General features: G+C 57.9%; 1 protein-coding gene across 1 annotated transcript in view; it reads left to right on the top strand.

Annotated features, from left to right (window-relative positions):
* The window catches only part of MYO7B (myosin VIIB), a 72,308-nt gene that overhangs the window by 47,467 nt on the left and 5,209 nt on the right, over positions 1 to 19,632 (top strand). The window contains exons 25-39 of the mRNA XM_063712646.1: positions 1,348 to 1,425; positions 1,574 to 1,701; positions 7,397 to 7,523; positions 9,028 to 9,147; positions 10,237 to 10,410; positions 11,133 to 11,360; positions 12,420 to 12,587; positions 14,032 to 14,149; positions 14,241 to 14,367; positions 15,433 to 15,596; positions 16,690 to 16,871; positions 17,823 to 17,953; positions 18,285 to 18,442; positions 18,703 to 18,856; positions 19,350 to 19,505. Coding sequence (XP_063568716.1) covers positions 1,348 to 1,425; positions 1,574 to 1,701; positions 7,397 to 7,523; positions 9,028 to 9,147; positions 10,237 to 10,410; positions 11,133 to 11,360; positions 12,420 to 12,587; positions 14,032 to 14,149; positions 14,241 to 14,367; positions 15,433 to 15,596; positions 16,690 to 16,871; positions 17,823 to 17,953; positions 18,285 to 18,442; positions 18,703 to 18,856; positions 19,350 to 19,505 — 2,213 coding nt within the window. The remainder of the gene's footprint in view (positions 1 to 1,347; positions 1,426 to 1,573; positions 1,702 to 7,396; positions 7,524 to 9,027; positions 9,148 to 10,236; positions 10,411 to 11,132; positions 11,361 to 12,419; positions 12,588 to 14,031; positions 14,150 to 14,240; positions 14,368 to 15,432; positions 15,597 to 16,689; positions 16,872 to 17,822; positions 17,954 to 18,284; positions 18,443 to 18,702; positions 18,857 to 19,349; positions 19,506 to 19,632) is intronic.

Here is a 19,632-nt window from a genome sequence, read left to right as displayed (position 1 = left end):
TCAGATATCTATAGTTGTGTAACAAATTACCCCCCCCAAACCTAACTGCTTCAAATAGCACACATTCATTATCTCACACAGTTTCTGAGGGTCAGGAGCAGCTTAGCTGCATAGTTCCAGTTCAGGGTCCCTCATGAGGTTGCTGTCAAGCTGTCCCCTGGGGATGGTGTCATCTGAAAGCTTGATAGCCGGAGGGGCTGCTCCCAAGAGGGCTCACTCACATGGCTGTTGGTGGGAGGCCTCAGTTCCTTGTCACGTGGGCCTTTCCACAAAGCTGCCTGGGCATCGTCACAACATGGCTTCCCCCAACATGAGTGATCCAAGAAGAAAAGCAAGAAGGAAGATGCAAATGTCCAGTCTTGGAAGTCACATACCTGTGGCTGTGGGAGGGGCCCACACAGGGCAGGAATTTCAGGACGCAGGGATCATGGGGGCCATGTTGGAGGCTGGCAGCCACTCGGGGAAAAGACTCTGGGAGGCAGTCCAGCCAACCAGCACCTCTGAAGGGTGGACATGGGGGGAAGCAGGACTGGCTTCCCAGAGGTCAGGTCTCAGGTTTTCTGTCCTGCACCTGTTTATTAAGTATCCTGATGTGCCCCAGACACAGAGCAGTGAGCCCAGCAAGCCTCACTGCCCTCACGGACTTTGCCAGCTCATGTGTTTCATGGCCGGCCTCTCTACGGTAAACCAGCTTCGACGCACCCAGGAGCTGGTGCCTGGCCCTGGACCAGACTGACCCCCACCCAAGCTCAGTCCCACACTGAGCTCCAATTTTGGCAGCAAATTCTTCTCATGACACCATCATGAGAAGGGGCGGCCTCTGCCTAAGGAGAGCAACAGATCCTAGTGGCTGCAGCCAGTCCCTCCCTCCTACCTGGCCTCTCAACCCCGGCTCTTCGGATCCCCTGCAGAGCACCTTGCAGTGGCAGAGCATCCTGCTTCATCTGATATCTTTACTGAGAATGACCATGGCCTGGGGCTGTCCTAAGTACCTGGGCTCAGACCCAGTCCCACCTCCCAGGGGTTTACTGGGGAGAGGCACAAGCTTTGGGATCAGAACAGCCCTGAGCCCCTCCCTGGGGGCTGGTGACCCACTGAGCAGCTTTTGTCTAGTCTCTTGCCTTCCCTGAACCTCTGATTCCACACCTGGAAGTGAGGATGGGACATGCACCTGTATGTGTGTGTGGTAAAGCTCTGCTGAGCTGAGGGACTGCATGGTGCTTTATAAATCGGGCCAGGAAATGGCTGGGTGAAAGGGACACGTGCTCCACCCCAGGGGGCTGTGGGGTCAGCATCACTGAGGTGAGCCCAGGCTCACCTTCCTGCGGGAACTGTCTCCCTCCACAGAGATCTGGCCACAAGGACAAAGGAACCAAGGATATCTCCTCCATGAAGCTGAAGCGGTCCTCTCGGATCACGGGCCAGGTGAGCCCAGGGCACAGAATCTCTGCTCCCAGCTGCTGCTGGCCTGCTGCAGGGTGCCAGTCTATTGCTTCCCTCCCTGTGCACCAGTTTCCTACTTGGCAGATGGGGAGAATCATAGCTGTCCTGATGGCTGCCTTTGGGTTTCAAGGTGGCCAGCCAGCTGAACACTGGAGAGGAGGCATTGGAGCCCGATGACCTTGGTGCAGACCGGCCCATGTCCAACCTGGAGAAGGTGCACTTCGTCGTGGGCTACGCCATCCTGCGGCCCAGCCTCAGGTCAGTTCCCACTCCCATCCCAGCCCCATTCAGAGCATCAGATGCCCTTGCTGGCTCTCAGCCCATGGCCACAGCCTCCCCCACCACCCCTGTGACACCTCCTTGTCCTGCGGCCTGCAGGCTGGGTCTCAGGACAGCAGATGTCATAGCCACCGAGGGTTCACTATGTGCTCTGCCTTTAAAAAAAAGCCATGAGTAAAACCCGGTTTTAGGAAAAGAGTCATCATGGACCAGTGATTCCTTTTAGAACAGGCTGTAGTGCAGGGCCCTGTAAATGAATGGCTTCCTCATTTATATTATACATTTTGTGCTTTATATACAATTTGCTTTATAGGAATGGGTTTCTATACCAATTAGAAGAAACACGTATAGTCAGCCTGCAAACACTGCAGTTCCCATCCATGTTGGCTGAATGCGTAGAAGCAGAATCCAAAGATACAGAGGCTGATTGTTCACTGCTTTAAGGGACAGACTACTGTGTTTTAGGGGTTCACTTACTTTAGGTTAATACTTTTAACAAAATTTGGGAAACTGTTGGTCATTATTTCTTCATATATTTTTTCTACCTCATTCTCTCTCCTTTCCTTCAAAATCTAATTAAGCCTCTGTAAGATTCTTTTATATTGTTCTTCAGATACCTAGGGGTCTGCTTATCTTTTCTTTCTTTTTACTCTGTGTTCTTTAGATTGGATAGTTTCTACTGACCTGTCTTCAAATTTACTGATCTTTTGTCTTCCCCAGTCTGCTGTCATATCCATCCAACAAATTTTTTATTTCAGATATTGTATTTTTCAGTTCTAGAATTTGTACTTGGGTCTTTTTTATATTTCTGTGCCGATTTCCTATTTGTTCATTCATATGAGCATTGTTTCCTTTATATCCTTGAGCAGAGTTACAGTAGTTTTTAAATCTTTTCTGCAAATCCAATACCTGGGTCATCTCAGGGTCAGTCTCTATTAACTGTCTTTTCTCTTGAGGATGGTGGTGTGTTTGTTTCCTCATATATCTGGTACTTGACTGTTTTTTCCTCATAAGTCTAGTACTTTTGGGTTGTATCCTGGACATTGAGGATGATATGTTAGAGACTCTGGATTCTGTTGTACTCTTTCAAAGAGCATTGATTTTTTGTTTTAGGAGGCAACTACCTTGGCTGGACTCAAACTCTGTCTCCTCCATGATGAGCAGAAGCTAGAATCCCTGTTTAGTTATTTTAGCCTTGGTTAGAGTACCTGGAGTCTGCCCCACCATGCGTGTCAGGGGGCAACCAGAGATTTGGGAAGATTTTATGTGCAAAATTTAGAACTCCTCTGATTCTCTTCATTCCAGGATTTCCCTTCTCCCTTTCAAGCTGCTGTGGGTACCCCAAACTCTCTCCTCTGGTTCTTCAAGCCAGTAAGACTGCAGGGCTTCTCAAGTTTTAGCTGCCTGCATGACACTAGCTGGGCAAGTCTTCTGACTTAGCTGGTTCTAATTCTCTCATGGTTAATCCTCACTGGCCACCACACCCTCCAATATGGCAGACACATAAAAGTTATGTTCAAATGACGTGTACTTTGGGTTCTTCAGACACTCCCTATAGGCACTCCCATACAGTGCTGGTGTCCAGCAGTGATACTGTCCAACACTGATCCCTTGAGACTTCCTACTGACTCTAGGCTGAAGTGGAACATCCCACAGCCTCTTACTGCTGTGGTCTTCTAGAAAATGGGCTGCCTGCCTGTGCTGGATCCCATCTAGATGCCTGAAGCTCAGCTCCTTCCATGACATCTTTTGGTCAGCAGGAAGCTCATGCCTGCCCAACCATACAGTACACGTGCAGCTCCTATCTCCTGTCCTCTCTCCTCCTTGCCCATCAGGATGGGCTCAGAATTCTCCAGGAACAAGCAGGCGCTAATGTCTTTGTTCATGGAGGTACCTAACTCCAGGTTACAAAAGTCAAGCACTGGCAAGAACTCAGTCAACAGGCTCTATTCTAGTACCCTGGGAGGTGGCAAGTGGGCTTCTGGAGCTCAGCAGGCATCAGATGGGGAGTGACATGGGTCTCTTCTCTGGCAGCCCCCATCTTCTCTGGCAGCCCCCAGTTCTCCTGGGGTCCCCATCACCACCCTCATCACGTACAGGGAGTGGAAATGGGCCACAGATCTCTCTACCCCCATGAAGTCCCTTCCAGGAATCACATTCCAAATTTCTTATCTTCCTTTATGCAGGCTGGAGGTGGCTTGGTGGCTGCACTAGTTCTGCCACCTTTTAGTAAATCCTACAAGAATGTGTCTCTTTAGAATGTTGGATGTGAGCATCCATTTGTCCTTGGCTGCAGGGCCTTGGTGAAATTCCCAGACAAAGCAGATGCCCCGTTCCACGTCTGTCACACATTCCACACACACTTGCTCATTACCCACTCTGGGTCAGGCCCCAGCCTGAGGGCTGGCAACAGAGATGAAGAAGACATGGCTCTGTCCTGGAGAAGCTCACCCTTTAGTTGGGGGGCACGAGAGGACCAGGAAATTCACAATGCCAGTATGTGCTAAGATGGAGGTCTGTTCAGGGCCCCACAGGTGCACCAAGGAGGAGTGGCCTTAGTGCTTACCTGGTCCAGGAAGGAGGAGGGGTGTTTGCCAGACAGAGGGAAAGGGTAGACAGGTCACCTGTGACAGACTGCCACGGTTACTACTTGAGACCGTCACTATGACAGTTACTACTGTCACTACTTGAGACCGTCATTACGAGACGGAACGAAGGGGGATGAACGTAGAAATGAAAACTTAAGACAAAAGAAATTGTTTTAAAGGGGCCAGTGGAAGAAAAAGGAATCCCTGCTCCTAGTAAGCAAAGATAGCCCCTGCCCCAAGCTTCTTCAGCCCTTAGTATTTATTGGGTAGAATGAGCAAGGAGGAGGAGGTAACAATTGGTCAGCTGCTTAATTGATCACAGGTTCATATTATTACTAACAGACTTCAGACGTGCCCTGTAGATAATCACAAGAAACACTTGTGCCTGGGTCATCACTGCCCTCAGCATTCCTTCTAGGCAGCAGACGCAGTTTGTCAGTTTGCCAACATTCTGCTTTTATGAGAACAGTTTGCTGTTTACTCATATAGCCTGCAGTGGTATACTGGATCATGACCCTCACTCTTTTGGCCGGCAACAGTCACCCTTGAGACAGCCCACAGGGTCTGGAATTTCTGAGTGGTTTGCCATAGTTGGGGCATGGAGCTTGGATTCTATCTTAAGGGAAGTGGGGAAAGTTTTACACAAGAGAGGATCTCAATCATATTTGACTTCCAGAAAGACCTCCCTGGCAATGTGGCAGGATGGAGCCTGGGGCTGGGAGGCCAGGCAGGGCTGCTACAGAGATCCAGAGAGAGCTGATGAGGAATTGCCCAAGGAACAAGAGCCAAGAGGAGGGGACAGAGGAAACATGCAGGAGACAGATGGCAGCATGTGGGGGCTGGCTGGATTGTGGGGGCTGGTTGGATTGTGGGGGCTGGCTGGATGGTGGGGGCTGGCTGAATTGTGGGGGCTGGCTGGATGGTGGGGGCTGGCTGGATGGTGGGGGCTGGCTGAATGGTGGGCGCTGGTTGGATTGTGGTGGCTGGCTGGGGTGTGGGGGCCTGGTGGGGGCCGGCTGGATGGTGGGCGCCAGTTGGATGGTGGTGGCCGGTTGGGTTGTGGGGGCTGGTTGGATGGTGGGGGCTGGCTGGATGGTGGGGGCTGGCTGGATGGTGGGGGCTGGCTGGATTGTGGGGGCTGGTTGGGTTGTGGTGACTGGTTGGGTTGTGGGGGCTGGCTGGATGGTGGGGGCCGGCTGGATGGTGGGCGCTGGTTGGATGGTGGTGGCCGGTTGGGTTGTGGGGGCTGGTTGGATGGTGGGGGCTGGATGGATGGTGGGGGCTGGCTGGATGGTGGGGGCTGGTTGGATTGTGGGGGCTGGTTGGGTTGTGGTGACTGGTTGGGTTGTGGGGGCTGGCTGGATGGTGGTGGCCGGTTGGGTTGTGGGGGCTGGTTGGATGGTGGGGGCTGGCTGGATGGTGGGGGCTGGCTGGATTGTGGGGGCTGGTTGGGTTGTGGTGACTGGTTGGGTTGTGGGGGCTGGCTGGATGGTGGGGGCTGGCTGGATGGTGGGGGCCGGCTGGATTGTGGGGGCTGGTTGGGTTGTGGTGACTGGTTGGGTTGTGGGGGCTGGCTGGATTGTGGTGGCTGGTTAGGATGTGGGGGCCGGTTGGATGGTGGGGCCTGGCTGAATGGTGGGCGCTGGTTGGATTGTGGTGGCTGGTTGGGGTGTGGGGGCCGGTTGGATGGTGGGGGCCGGCTGGATGGTGGGCGCCGGTTGGATGGTGGTGGCCGGTTGGGTTGTGGGGGCTGGCTGGATGGTGGGGGCTGGCTGGATTGTGGGGGCTGGCTGGATGGTGGGGGCTGGCTGGATGGTGGGGGCTGGCTGAATGGTGGGGGCTGGCTGAATGGTGGGCGCTGGTTGGGTTGTGGGGGCTGGCTGGATTGTGGGGGCTGGCTGGATGGTGGGGGCCAGCTGGATGGTGGGCGCCGGTTGGATGGTGGTGGCCGGTTGGGTTGTGGGGGCTGGTTGGATGGTGGGGCCTGGCTGAATGGTGGGCGCTGGTTGGATTGTGGTGGCTGGTTGGGGTGTGGGGGCCGGTTGGATGGTGGGGGCCGGCTGGATGGTGGGCGCCGGTTGGATGGTGGTGGCCGGTTGGGTTGTGGGGGCTGGTTGGATGGTGGGGGCTGGCTGGATGGTGGGGGCTGGTTGGATTGGGGACATGAAGGGATGGGAGGGCTCCAGGGTGACCCCCAGATTTCCAGTTCAGGTGAACGGCTGATGGCGATGCCTGTAGACCGCAGAAAGAGGAGGGATGCAGGAACTCAGAGAGCCAACCATGCACATTGCTTCCCAACTCTGTTCGGTGACGTCGTGTCGCAGTTGACATTGGCTTTGGTGGGAACATTTACATCACAGAAATAAGCAAATGCGATGAATTGGGCTTTTCTTCCTGGGGGAGCCGGTTGATAAACATTTACCAGCACACCACTGAGTATTAGGGGAAAGATGCTGGCCTCTGGAGACGTGGCATTTGAGGTGTTAATGGGCCACTTTTATAACATGATAGAGGCTTGAGTCCATGGGGAAGGACACAGGAGAGAACCGCCTCCAACACACCCCCACCAGGAGTGGGGAGGCTCCATAGACTGTGGGAGTGGGAATGGTCAGGAGATGGGATTGAGTGGCTCCCATGAAGTCCTCACTTTTCTCTCTGCTGTGGAGGGGAGGGGCTGCATTCAGGGAGGGAGTTGGGGCCTCAAGGCAGAGGGAGAAATGACTGTAATCACCATGAGACTAGATCTCACCATGAGGCTGGGGATCCCGCACATCTGGGAGCAGATGGGCTGTGCAAAGGGCACGGCTGCTGAGGACAGGGCTGTGGCTGGAGAACCCGCTGCTTCCTGAAGCCCAGCCCCACCCTAAAGGACCGAGAGCACACGCCATGGGAAAGGAACCGAGCAGGGGTGCAGAGCCTGGTGGCACTGTGCTGAGAGAGGAGGAGGCTGGGCAGGGCCCCAGTGCTGGAGAGGTGCCCTGCATATGGGACCTCTCAGAGGTGCAGAAGAGCTGTGTGCCCAGGTACCCCGTCTCTTCTCCTTCTCCATCCCCCAGCCTACTCTCCTAATGGTCTGTGTCTTTCAGGGATGAGATTTACTGCCAGATCTGCAAGCAGCTCTCGGAGAACTTCAAAACAAGCAGCCTGGCCCGGGGCTGGATCCTGCTCAGCCTCTGCCTCGGCTGCTTCCCACCCTCAGAGAGGTTCATGAAGGTGAGAGGGCCCCGGAGGGCACGCAGGGGGCAGGTTCTGGTGGGAGTGTAGGTGGCCCCTGGCCCTGGAGCAGGTCCACAGATTCCAGTCCGTGGCCCATTTCTCCTGCTCCTGCAGGCCAGATGGGCAGCCATGCCTATGCTTCTCCAGGCCTCAGTTTCCCCATCTGGAAAAGAGGACCCTGCTCCTGGGCTCCTTCTAGCCCCTACGCAGGGTCTGCAGGGCCATTTCACTTTGACTCAGGTGCCGGGATGGCGCTTCAAGACTAAAATGAGAAGGTAGATGACATGGGCCTTGAAAAGACAGGTGTCCAGGAGTGGGCCCTGCCTGGAGATGGGCCACGGCACCTCTTTCTAGTTCTTAGGACTGAAAATGGAGGTGGGTTGGCCGAGTGTTAGTGGCCCCAAGCTTCACTGATTTAATATGCCTTTAAATTCTGATTATAAAAGTAATACGTGGAAATGCAGAACATCTAAAACCAAAATAAAAGTCACCCCCACACTCAGAGGTAACTTCCGTTACTTTTTTCTTCTGGCCTTTTGTGGTGTTACAGGGTCCTTGTGATCAAACAGAAAACACTTTCTCACATGTCCCTTTGGGGACAGCAGGAACCATGGTCACTGAAGCCATCTGCGCATGGCACTCAGGCTGCTCCTGACACCAGTAAACCCTTCCAGGCTGTCCCTCCCTACCCTAAGGCAGAAGAAATAACATCTCTCTGTGAGATAAAAAGAGCTTCAACGCGTTTTCTTGAACATGTTTGGGACATGGACTCTTCTGCTTTTTTTTTTTTTTTTTTTTTGAGACGGAGTCTCACTCTCTCGCCCAGGCTGGAGTGCAGTGGAGAGATCTTGGTTCACTGCATCCTCTGCCTCCCGGGTTCAAGCGATTCTCCTGCCTCAGCCTCTTGAGTAGCTGGGATTACAGGTGCGCATCACCACACCAGGCTAATTTTTGTATTTTTAGTAGAAATGGGGTTTCACCATGTTGGCCAGGGTGGCCTCAAACTCCTGACCTCAGGTGATCCTCCCACCTTAGCCTCCCAAAGTGCTGGGATTATAGGCGTGAGCCACTGGGCCTGGCCCTGCACTTTTCATTTACTGTCTTCATTATGTTTTCTCATGGTATCGACCTCCCAGATGCCAGCTTGATGCCTCGCTGTTCCAGAAGGCACTGGAGTTGTGGGTGGGCATTTAAAGTCCGTCTTCCAGTCATTTATCACCATAGATGCCACCATGACCAAAAACCACACATCCACCTTTAGGATAGGCCTGCATTATTGTGACAAAGAGTGTACACACATCAAGACTATGCACCGTTTAAAACGTGTTGCCAAACTGCTCCTCAGAAACACACTGACCATGTTCCTTCTAAGGGGTGTGAGGGTGCCCCTCAATGCACATTACACACTGAGTATTATAATTTTTAAGTTCACCTGGGTGGTGAGTAGAAACTGGCCTCCTTTCTGAGTGTCTTCCTCCCTTCTCCCCTCCTCACCCACCAGTATCTACTGAACTTCATCGGCCAAGGGCCGGCGACCTATGGCCCCTTCTGTGCCGAGCGCCTGAGACGCACCTATGCCAACGGGGTGCGTGCGGAGCCCCCCACCTGGCTGGAGCTGCAGGTAGGGGCCGGCAGGGGTGGGAGCTGGCAGGGTGGGGTGGTGCAGGCCCCCAGGGACCCCCAGCACAGCTCATGGGGTGCCTTCTCCTAGGACAGAACTTTGTCCTCCGAGCCCCGCCATCTCCTCTGCAGTACCTCCCATGCCAGTGGTCCCTGTGAGTGCCCCTGGGGTTCGGCCTCCCCAGGCGTGGCCCCCATCTCCGAATCCATATTCCTTTAGGGCCCCATTAGCTAAGGGGAAGATCACCGGACCCATTCATTAGCATTACAGTGCGCCAGTTGCTTCCAGCACTCCCCTCCAAGGGCATTTCACTTGGTGACAAGGGCAATAGTCACACCATGGTTGGCATCCTTGGTGGCATTGCTATTGGGCACATGTGCCACCTCTACCTGCTTTGGCAACTGTGTCATCTGTGAATTCTCGCTGTTTTCTCAGGAAGGGTCATTCAGAACAGCCAGCCAGGGTGGTGAGGGCACCCCTGCACCTGGCTCTACACAAAGCTCTGGCCCTGGCAGGTGCCAACCCTGTGGCCCGAGGTGCCCTATACCAGGAGCTGCGGGTCACTTCCGCTGCACCTTCTTTCTGTTCTCACCCTGCCCCCGAGCCCACAGGGGCTCCCTCCCATGAGCCCTGGAATTGTAGGTAAACTTGCAGTAGCTGTGCCTGTTGACACAAGGGAACAATACGTAAAGGCCCCAAAATGTTCCCGAGTCCTGGACTCAGATTCCCGAGAGCTCCTGGTCTTCTGTGAGGTGAAGTCACTGAACCACACCAAGCTCAGGATTCTCATAAAAGCAGCCACTACGGCCTGAGGCTGCCCCCACTGGAGGTCCAGGAGGACCTGGACGCCTGTGGCTAACATTGCTCTTGCCTGGTGGCTGTGCTTCCAGTGGCAAACACCTGTTGGTCTGAATTTTGTTTTCCATGCCAAGCCCGTGGCCTGGGGCTTCAGAGGGCCCACCCCTGGGAACCCACGAGATGGCAAGCAGGGTCCATGGGCTGGGGAGAGGAGGGAGGTGGTGGATGGCGGGCCAGCCTCCTGTCCATAGGTTCCAAGAGGCCAGGGAACTGAATCTCATCTGTCCCCAGGCTGTCAAGTCCAAGAAGCGCATCCCCATCCAAGTCATCTTGGCCACTGGAGAAAGCCTAACCGTCCCCGTGGACTCAGCCTCCACATCTCAGGAAATGTGCGTGCACATCGCTCACAAGCAGGGCCTCAGCGACCACCTGGGCTTCTCCCTCCAGGTCGCTGTGTACGACAAGGTACCGGCCAGGCACCCTGACCATCAGCCGCCTCCCTCATACACCCAGGGAGAGCACCCCGAGGCTCAAGGCCTCTCACCTTTCCAGCCCGTTCACCACCTACCCTCCCAGCCTCCAGGCACCGCACTGCCTACCCTCCCAGCCGCCAGGCACAGGCAGGTGCACACACACAGAGCAAACAGCCTGTCCTCCCGCACTCACATGGTCACCTCACAGCTGCGCCTCAGCCCCAGCAGTGCCACATGCACACCTGGTCCCCCACCCAGCAGCCACGCACAGACATCAGGCACTCACACAGTCTCCTGCTCCAAACTCCCTCATGCCCAGGAGCTGTGGACACCCCTGCAGCAAACATGGAGGGTCACACCAGCACAGACCCTCACCGCCCACACAGGCACCCCCAATTCCACGCCCACACCCTCAGACTCAGACACACACCAGTCATCCAACCGAGGCGCCGGAGCCGAATCACATCGGCCAGACTCATGTCTGCCTCCTTAAGGAAGGGGCTGCAGGGAGAGTAATGGGGAGTGGCAGATGGGCCATTGCTGTGTGGAGAAGCCCTTCACGTGTCCACACGGGCTCAGCAGTGTCCACTCAGCCCACGCTGGGCTCCAAGGGCCCCAGTCCCTGTCCTCCACGTGCACACGCTGACGGTGGGCGTCCCCGTGGGGTGGGGCATGCAACAGCCGCTAACCCCTGCTCCCCGACTCTGGCCTCAGTTCTGGTCCCTGGGCAGCGGGCGCGACCACATGATGGATGCCATCGCCCAGTGTGAGCAGCTGGCCCAGGAGAGGGGCGAGAGCCAGCGCCAGTCACCCTGGCGCATCTACTTCCGGAAGGAATTCTTCACCCCCTGGCACGACTCCCGGGAGGACCCCGTCAGCACCGAGCTTATTTACCGCCAAGTCCTCCACGGAGTCTGGTCTGGCGAGTACAGCTTCGAGAAGGTGAGGGGCCTGAGAGCCAGGTCCACCCTAGGCTTTGCCATCAGGAAACATCCCATAGAGGAGGCACCCAACTGGCTTCTGAGGCCAGGTAGAAGGTGGGGAGCAGAGGAACGGGGGCCAGGAAAGGGGGTCACAAGGGTGCAGGTCCCTTCCAGGCCCAGCCTTTGTTTCCTCCTCCCTTAGGCCACAGGTTTGTCCAAGCCTCCAGGGTCCGTGGTTCCCACAGCAGGTCCCAGAGGGCCCAGGCCTGCCTGGCCTCACCTCTCCTGCTCTGTTTATGGGGCATTGAGACCTGGTGGTCAAGAACATGGCCTTGGAGCCTTAACGCCTAAGTCTGAATCCCACCTCCCCATCTTCTTGGCATTGTGACCTTGGAAAGTCCTGTCACCGCTGAGCCCCGGGTGCTTATCTGACTGGGGGGCTTGGGAGGGGCTCTCATCTGGACTGTGCAGAGCGCACTGGGAGCTCTTTTGTAGGGGATTGTGAGAAAGCAGAGTGACTGTGCCCCTGAAGTTCTGGGGGCAGCAGGCACAACCCTCCCTGTGCCAAGTCAGGAAGATGCTGTTCCGGGACCCATTGGAGGCAGCCATAGCAGCGCAGGAAGCCTGCCTGGAAGAGGCATGGGCAGGGGGTGGCAGGGCACCAGGCTCCAAGAGGCTTTGGTCTTCCAGAGGAAAGGGGCTTCTTGGGTCCTGCCCAGCTGAGCCCCGGCAGAAACTCCGCAAGGGTGGCTACTGGTCTCCCTTGACAAGCAAGGACCGGAGCGCAGATGAGGAAACGCCTTGTCACTCAGAGCAACCCTGCTGGGTCCACCCCAGAACTGGAGAGCAGCCGTTGTCCTCAGGCAGAGGGCCTGTGAGGCTCTGGCCAAGGCCTCTGGGATTCCCGGCCTGCATGGTGGCCCAGTCAGGGCATGCTGGGAGGGGAAGTTCCTGCCTGAGCCGCAGGTTAGCTCCCCTGTGTTGGGGCAAGAGCTCGGCCATGGGACAGGGGCATCCTGGGGAAGGGGGGAGCTCTCACTTTTCTCACTCGCCCCCGTGGGTGCCCTGGGCTGTGCAGGAGGAAGAGCTGGTTGAGCTGCTGGCCCGGCACTGCTACGTGCAGCTCGGCGCCTCAGCGGAGAGCAAGGCTGTCCAGGAGCTGCTGCCCAGCTGCATCCCCCACAAGCTGTACAGGACCAAGCCCCCAGACAGGTGGGCGAGCCTCGTCACTGCCGCCTGCACCAAGGTCAGCCTGCATGCAGCTCAGGCACCCACCCGAGGGCTCTCCTTTGGGAGGTGGGGGGACTCGTGGTATACAGAGGAGATGGATTCTCTCCCCATAACCTCCACCCCCTGGGGAACAACAAGCCTCAGCTTGACAGTTACGTAGAGCCCTGTCCCTTCAGGTTTAAGCAGTCCCACTCAGTTCAGCTCTCTGTCACAGGCCCATGCCACCTTCTTCCTTCCAAGCTGGCATCTTGGATGGGTCCCTGTGCTGGTCTGCACTGTGGTGTCTGGCCAGGCTCTGGCTTCTTGGCATGAGAAGGCACCTGCAGCAGCTGACTGCTGACCATACCATGGCCTTGGGGGCCCCCCTGCCTGCCTCTGGGCCTCAGCATCCCCTCACTGTGTGCATGGGAACCCCCCGGGCCAGAGTGTATGGACATTCTAAACATTTGATACGTATCTAATATTTTCAAATCACCCTTTAGATTTGATGCATTTATTACACTCCCAAAGCCAGTATATGAATAGTACCCAGCCACTTTTCTAAGAAATAACACTGTATTCAACAAACAGTGAAAAGAGAGTTCGGTTGGATATTACAGTCGGTGATGGGCACAGCACAGTGGTGCTGGGGAGAGGAACGGGTGAAGGTGGGGAGTTAGGAAAGAGGAAGGAAGGAGACTGGAAGACAAGGAGCTAGAGGTGGTCCCCGAGAGAGGCCCCCAGAGACACAGAAGAGCTCCAGAGAAGAAAGAAGAGAGGCACCCGGGACACAGACTCGGAGCAAGATGCCCTCCTGCACGGAACGAGTCACAGTCCCGCAAGGCATAGGCTGGCAAGAGGGAGCCTGGGCTGGGGCACACAGACAGCACCTTCCACAGCTAGTGCAGCCCGCCCTACAGATGCTAATGAGGGGACGGGATGGCCTTCCTCCCTCCTCCTAAAGGGTCCCCACACCCCTCCCAGGTAGAATACGGTGGCGCCAGGCTGGACGTGGTGGCTCACACCTGTAATCCCAGCACTTTGGGAAGCCAAGGCAGGTGGATCACCTGAGGTCAGGAGTTTGAGACCAGCCTGGCCAACGTGGTGAAACCCCGTCTCTACTAAAAATGCAGAAATTAGCCGGGCTCAGTGGCACGCGCCTGTAGTCCCAGCTACTCGGGAGGCTGAGACAGGAGAATCACTTGAACTCGGGAGGCGGAGCTTGCAGTGAGCTGGCATCGCACCACTGCACTCCAGCCTGGGTAACAGAGCGAGACTCTGTCTCAAAAAAGAAAAAAAAAGGATAGGGCTGCACCAGTCCCTGGGGACGTCCCAGGTGCCTCCCTACAGGATTCGTCTCCAGACACTGGCCTTGTAGAGCCTTCTCAAAAGGATCCATCAAATCTTTTACCCTGAGCACTAGGTGAGGGATTCACTAGGGGAGGCAGGTGATGGAGGTGACATCCAGGATCCCCCCTCAGGCCCCATACACTCAGAGGCAAGCCACACCACTGGCCGTGCGAGAGCAGGTGGTGGATGCCGCCCGCCTGCAGTGGCCGCTGCTCTTCTCCCGGCTCTTTGAAGTCATCACACTCTCAGGTAATGGCATCTGACGGGGGGCAGGGAGCGGGTATGGGCTGGGCACCCAGGGGTCCCATGCAGCCTTCACATTGCCATCTCTCCTGGCCAGGCCCCCGCCTGCCCAAGACGCAGCTGATCTTGGCTGTTAACTGGAAGGGGCTTTGCTTCCTGGACCAGCGGGAGAAGATGCTGCTGGAACTCTCTTTCCCAGAGGTCATGGGTCTGGCCACCAACAGGTGCGGGCCCTGAGGGAAGATCTCTTCTTACACCCTGAGTCCTTGGATTGATGCATCTGGGGGCTCGGGGAGAGATGGGGAGAGGGGCGGTGTGCTGTCCCGGGTAACAGGCTGGGGTGGAGGGACAAGAATCAACGTACACGATGGCTTCTGTACTTCGGAGCCCCACCCTCCTGCACCAGGCTGTACTGCCCATGAAGTACTCCGTTGGGGCATCACGCGTTGCACTGGCAGCTTCTCTTTGAAACCCAGATCCACCCGGAAAGGGCAGGGAAGCATGCAGCCTCTGGCGGGCACTTATTTAGAAGGCTCCTTTCTTTGTCATGGACGAGAACTGGTGGCCTGGAGGGTACAGATTGTCTGGGACAGCAGCAAGGGACAGTGCCTGGTGTGTCCTGGGGCACAGGGCAGGGCTGGGGGGCCTCTTAGGCTGGGGCTGACCCCCACTCCCATAGGTCTCCATGGCTCTCGTTGACTGGGAACTTTTCCATGCCCTTTGGGAAGTCCCACCCAAGCCCTGCCAGAGCGCCCCTTGGTTAAAGCACACGACAGAGTGGCACGTGCATCTCTGGGCTGTGCCAGGTGTACAGTGGCCACCACTCCCCACTGGCCACCTCTCACAGAGGCTGACCATGCTGGGCACTTTCCTGTATGCCACAAAGTACTGACAGCATCGCCCATTCTGCAGATGAGCAGATGAGTAAACTGAAGCATGCCGAGGCTAGGTGGCTCAGAGTAAGCACATGGTAGGGCCGGCAGCTCATCTCAGCTCTGACCTTTGCAGTGTCCCTGTGGTGGTCACTGCACACTGGCCACCTCATTGTCTGCCCATAGCCAACCCCACACATGGGCTGCACCACTCTCAGCCTCCGAGAGGTCCTGTGCTCCACTGTCCTTCATTTGTCCTGACCCACAGTGGTGTCTGGCCTGGTCCTGGCCCTGGCAGAGCAGCTCTGTGTCCTCATCTGTTACTCAGGACCCCCAACCCCACCTCCCAAGGCTGTTTACGGGCTGGATCAGGGGGAGGTGGAGGGGGCTCCTGGTCATGCTGCCCTTCGTCTCCAGGGAGGCCCAGGGCGGGCAGAGGCTGCTGCTCTCCACAATGCATGAGGAGTACGAGTTTGTGTCGCCCAGCAGTGTGGCCATCGCTGAGCTGGTGGCCCTGCTTCTGGAGGGCCTGAAGGAGAGGTCCGTGTTCGCCATGGCCCTGCAGGACAGGAAGGCCACAGGTGCCAGACTGGGTGGGGTGGGGGGAGGGCCGCGCGTGGGGTCTGTAGGGAGGTGGCTTGCTCATCTCCACAGAGCAGCCGCAAGGCAAGCAGAGGGAGGCAGGGCCCCAAAGCTCTGTGGGGGCAGCTTTAGGCAAGGCCCTTCCTTCTTTCAGCCGCTGCTTCCTCTTCTACAAAATGAGGGGCTAAAGGAGATGGTCTCCAGACCCGCATAGGCCAGCCATGCTCAGCGCTGCACTGCTGCAGAAGCACCGAGAAGGGCCAGCCCCCAGCCCAGGAAAGCTTTGAACACCATCCCCACAGTGCACTGCTGCAAAAGCACCCCATTATCCCATTTTACAGACACGAGGCCAGAGGCCCAGAGATGGAAGTAGCTCACCCAGGGTCACACAGCTCAAGGGGGTGGGAGCCTAGTTCTTGGCCACAGCTCTCCCGCAAGCCAGCACTCCAGCGAGAGCTGGGCTGTGTCTGTGGGCTATGGGGGAACATGACAAAGCCCCAGGACCCCTGCTGGCCCAGGCTGCTGGCCGGGCGGTCATGGGCGGTGGGTGGTGTGGTTAGTGCAGGGGCTTCAGAAGGGGGTGCTGGTTGGGATGTAGCAGAAGAGGCTGTGTGTGGGGTCTTTGGGCAGTGAGAAATGTCAGCCGAGATGTGCTGCCCTGTCGCCCCATTCCGTCCTCACGGCCACCACAGGAGGGAAAGAGGATTGCCATCTCCAAATTCCAGATAAGGAAGGGGGCTAGAGAGGCAGGCAGCACTCAGGCCAGGCGTGGGGACTGCCAGCCTGTGCATCCTCCTCTCCCTCATCCCTGGCTCCTGGTCAGCCCTCCGAGGGTCTCCCAGGGCTAGGGCTGCAGTCAGAGCTCTCGAGCCCCCACCCACCCTGGGCTCTGTGCCTGTGCGGCTGCAGCAGGTGACAGCCGTCTGAGGCCCCTGAGGTTCCATTCCCACCATCGCTCACTCTTGGAGTGGTCTTCTGCCCACCACTCTATGCCTCGGTTTCGTCTGTCAAAGGAGATGACCCACAAAATGCCAGCACAGCCTCTGGCCCCTGCAGAGCCGTCAGCAAACAGCAGCCTCCTTGCCCTTACAGATGATGCCACCCTCCTGGCCTTCAAGAAGGGGGACCTGTTGGTTCTGACAAAGCAGCAGGGGCTGCTGGCCTCTGAGAACTGGACCCTCGGCCAGAACGACAGGACAGGCAAGACGGGGCTGGTGCCCACGGCCTGCCTCTACACCATCCCCACGGTCACTAAGCCCTCGGCACAGCTGCTGGTAACTGGCACGCTCCCCTGTCCTCAGCCTGGGTACCCGAGGGCAGGGTGGAGCGGTCCTGGGATGCCTAGTTGGGAGGCCTAGCTCAGGGCCTGCAGCCCACCTAGCAGAGGCCAGGAGGGCCACCTGGGCAGCCCCCACTATTCCTGCAGCAAGGTGTGTGTGCAGTGCCAGCCCAGCTCTTGGTACTTAGTAGGTGCTCAATAAATGGGTGTTCCCTCCCTCTTCCATCATGGGGGTGTCCTGGGGACAAACCCAATCTTTCTCTGCCTCAGTTACACTCCGACCCAGGGGGGCCCAAGTCTCTCCCTGCACAAGGGAACCACCCACCCCAGCCCCCAAGACCAGCCTCTCAGGAGGCAGGAATGGCAGGCATTGCAACATGTACATACTGAGTGCTGAGTATGTGCCCTGTGCCTGTGGTATGAGTCTGGGCACAATAGCAGCTCCACCCTCAGGGCAGACATTTGGGCAGATAATGACACATGGATGGCAACTGTGCAAAGTGCCACCAAGGAGAGGGACAAATAATAGGGTGGGGAGCTCACCCTGTCTGGGAAGGCATCCCCAAGGGAGGGACATTTGTGCTGAGGCCTGAAGTTGGTGGCAGACCAGGCAGGCAGGGCTGGGGTGAGAGGTGGCCTCATGGAGAAGGGGAGCTGGGGAGCTGGGGGTCTGAGAAACCCAGAGTGCCGTGGCCCCCAGAACGGGCGATGTGGGTGCCACAGCCATTGGCACTCATCCTCCCGAGGGAAAGGAGACAGGCACCAAGAGGTAGAGTCACGGTCCCGGGTCACATGGCAGGTGACAGGGGTGTGGGTAAGCCCTGGCCTGTTCAGCCCTGGGTCTGACCCCTCCCAAGTCACTGAGGCCGCCAGGCCAGGAGGAGCCTGCAGGAAGGGCCTCATGGGCGGTGGCTCCTAGGCACCCACAGGCCTGTGCCCCCTCCAGAGCTTGCTTGCCATGTCACCAGAGAAGAGGAAGCTGGCAGCTCAGGAGGGGCAGTTCGCAGAGCCACGTCCTGAGGAGCCACCCAAGGAAAAGCTGCACACCCTGGAGGAGTTCTCCTATGAGTTCTTCAGGTGACCCCCCAGCCCTGCTCCGCCTCATTGCAACCCCACCTCCCAGCCCCACCTCACCTCATTGCACCCCCCGCTCCCAGCCCCACCCTGCCCCATTGCACCCCTGCTCCCAGCCCCGCTCCACCTCACTGCACCCACTGAGAGCTGCAGAGAGGCCACACCACCCATGTGGAGCCTGCCTGGCCTTCCCAGGCCAGGGGAGTCAGGAGGGGCTTGCGGCAGAGTGGGATGCTGTGGCCCTCCCACAGCCACCCAGGGGTGTCAGAGGACAGAGAAGCGTGGGACAGAGAAGGCCACAGGGCAGGCCTCACGCCAGCCTCTGACCTCACAGGGCTCCAGAGAAGGATATAGTGAGCATGGCCGTGCTGCCCCTGGCCCGTGCCCGCGGCCACCTGTGGGCCTATTCCTCCGAGCCGCTGCGACAGCCACTGCTCAAGCGAGTCCACGCCAACGTCGACCTCTGGGACATCGCCTGCCAGATCTTTGTCGATATCCTTCCCCACCAGCCTGCCTGTGCCTCGTCAACCCCAGGGCAGAGGCACCCAGCACCTCCTGGCCCTACAGCTTGTGCTGTAGGGCAGGAGAGCCCAGGAGATCTGAGAATCCCAGAGTGGCGGGACAGAGCCCACACATGGCTCACCGCAGGGCTGGGGTCGGGGTCAGCAAGGGGCCCAGGTCGGGGTCAGCGTCTATCCCCAGTCTGTGTCAGCGTGGGGCCACCCCAGCACCGTGCTCCTTGACAGCCACACCCATCCTCCGGTACATGGGCGACTACCCCTCTCGGCAGGCCTGGCCCACCCTGGAGCTCACTGACCAGATCTTCACGCTGGCCCTGCAGCACCCTGCCCTGCAGGACGAGGTCTACTGCCAGATCCTGAAGCAGCTGACGCACAACTCCAACAGGTCTGGTGGGGCAGCGGTCGGCCCACGCTGGCACCCTCAGTCCTCGTCCCAGCCCCTGAGGCCAGACCGAGGCTCAGAGAGGACACCGCAGCTCGTGGCAGCGGAACCCCTGCCTGGGCACCTGCATCAACAGTGGGAAGGGTTGGGGCCCTTGGTCTGCTCTGCTGATGTCCTAGGGGTGGTCAGAGCAGGAGAGGACGGCCCTGCCCACTCCCACCCCGTGTGTGTGAGCTGGCAGGCCCTGGTCTCTCTGAGCTTCAGTGTCGTCTTCCACAAAATGGGTGCAATGCCCACCCACCCCCATCTTGAGGGTGCGAAAGCCCATGGCATCGGGCAGCCGGGCACAGCTGGCATGGTGCAGCCTGGCAGGTGCCCTCCCCCTCGGGCCCTCTAGACCCCAGGCAGCTCTCACATCCATCCCTGCTCCCCAAGGTGCCTGCCTGGCCTGGGCCCCCTGAGGGGCCCTTCCCGGCTGACAAACGCCACCCTTCAGGCACAGCGAGGAGCGGGGCTGGCAGCTGCTGTGGCTGTGCACGGGCCTCTTCCCGCCCAGCAAGGGGCTGCTGCCCCACGCCCAGAAGTTTATAGACACTCGGAGGGGGAAGCTGCTGGCCCCCGACTGCAGCCGCCGCATCCAGAGGGTCCTGAGGTGAGCCCAGTGCCTCCAGCCCCCAGCATTGGCCCTGGGCTCGCAGACCTGGGATGCTGTGGGTCCTTGCCAGCCTTCCAGGAGCTCATGGTCCCGGGAGGACTCTCCAGAAGCCGGTGTCAGCTTG

The sequence above is a fragment of the Pongo abelii genome, chromosome 11 (assembly GCF_028885655.2).
Source record: "Pongo abelii isolate AG06213 chromosome 11, NHGRI_mPonAbe1-v2.0_pri, whole genome shotgun sequence".
NCBI lineage: Eukaryota > Metazoa > Chordata > Mammalia > Primates > Hominidae > Pongo > Pongo abelii.
This window is presented reverse-complemented; position numbering and strand designations above follow the sequence as displayed.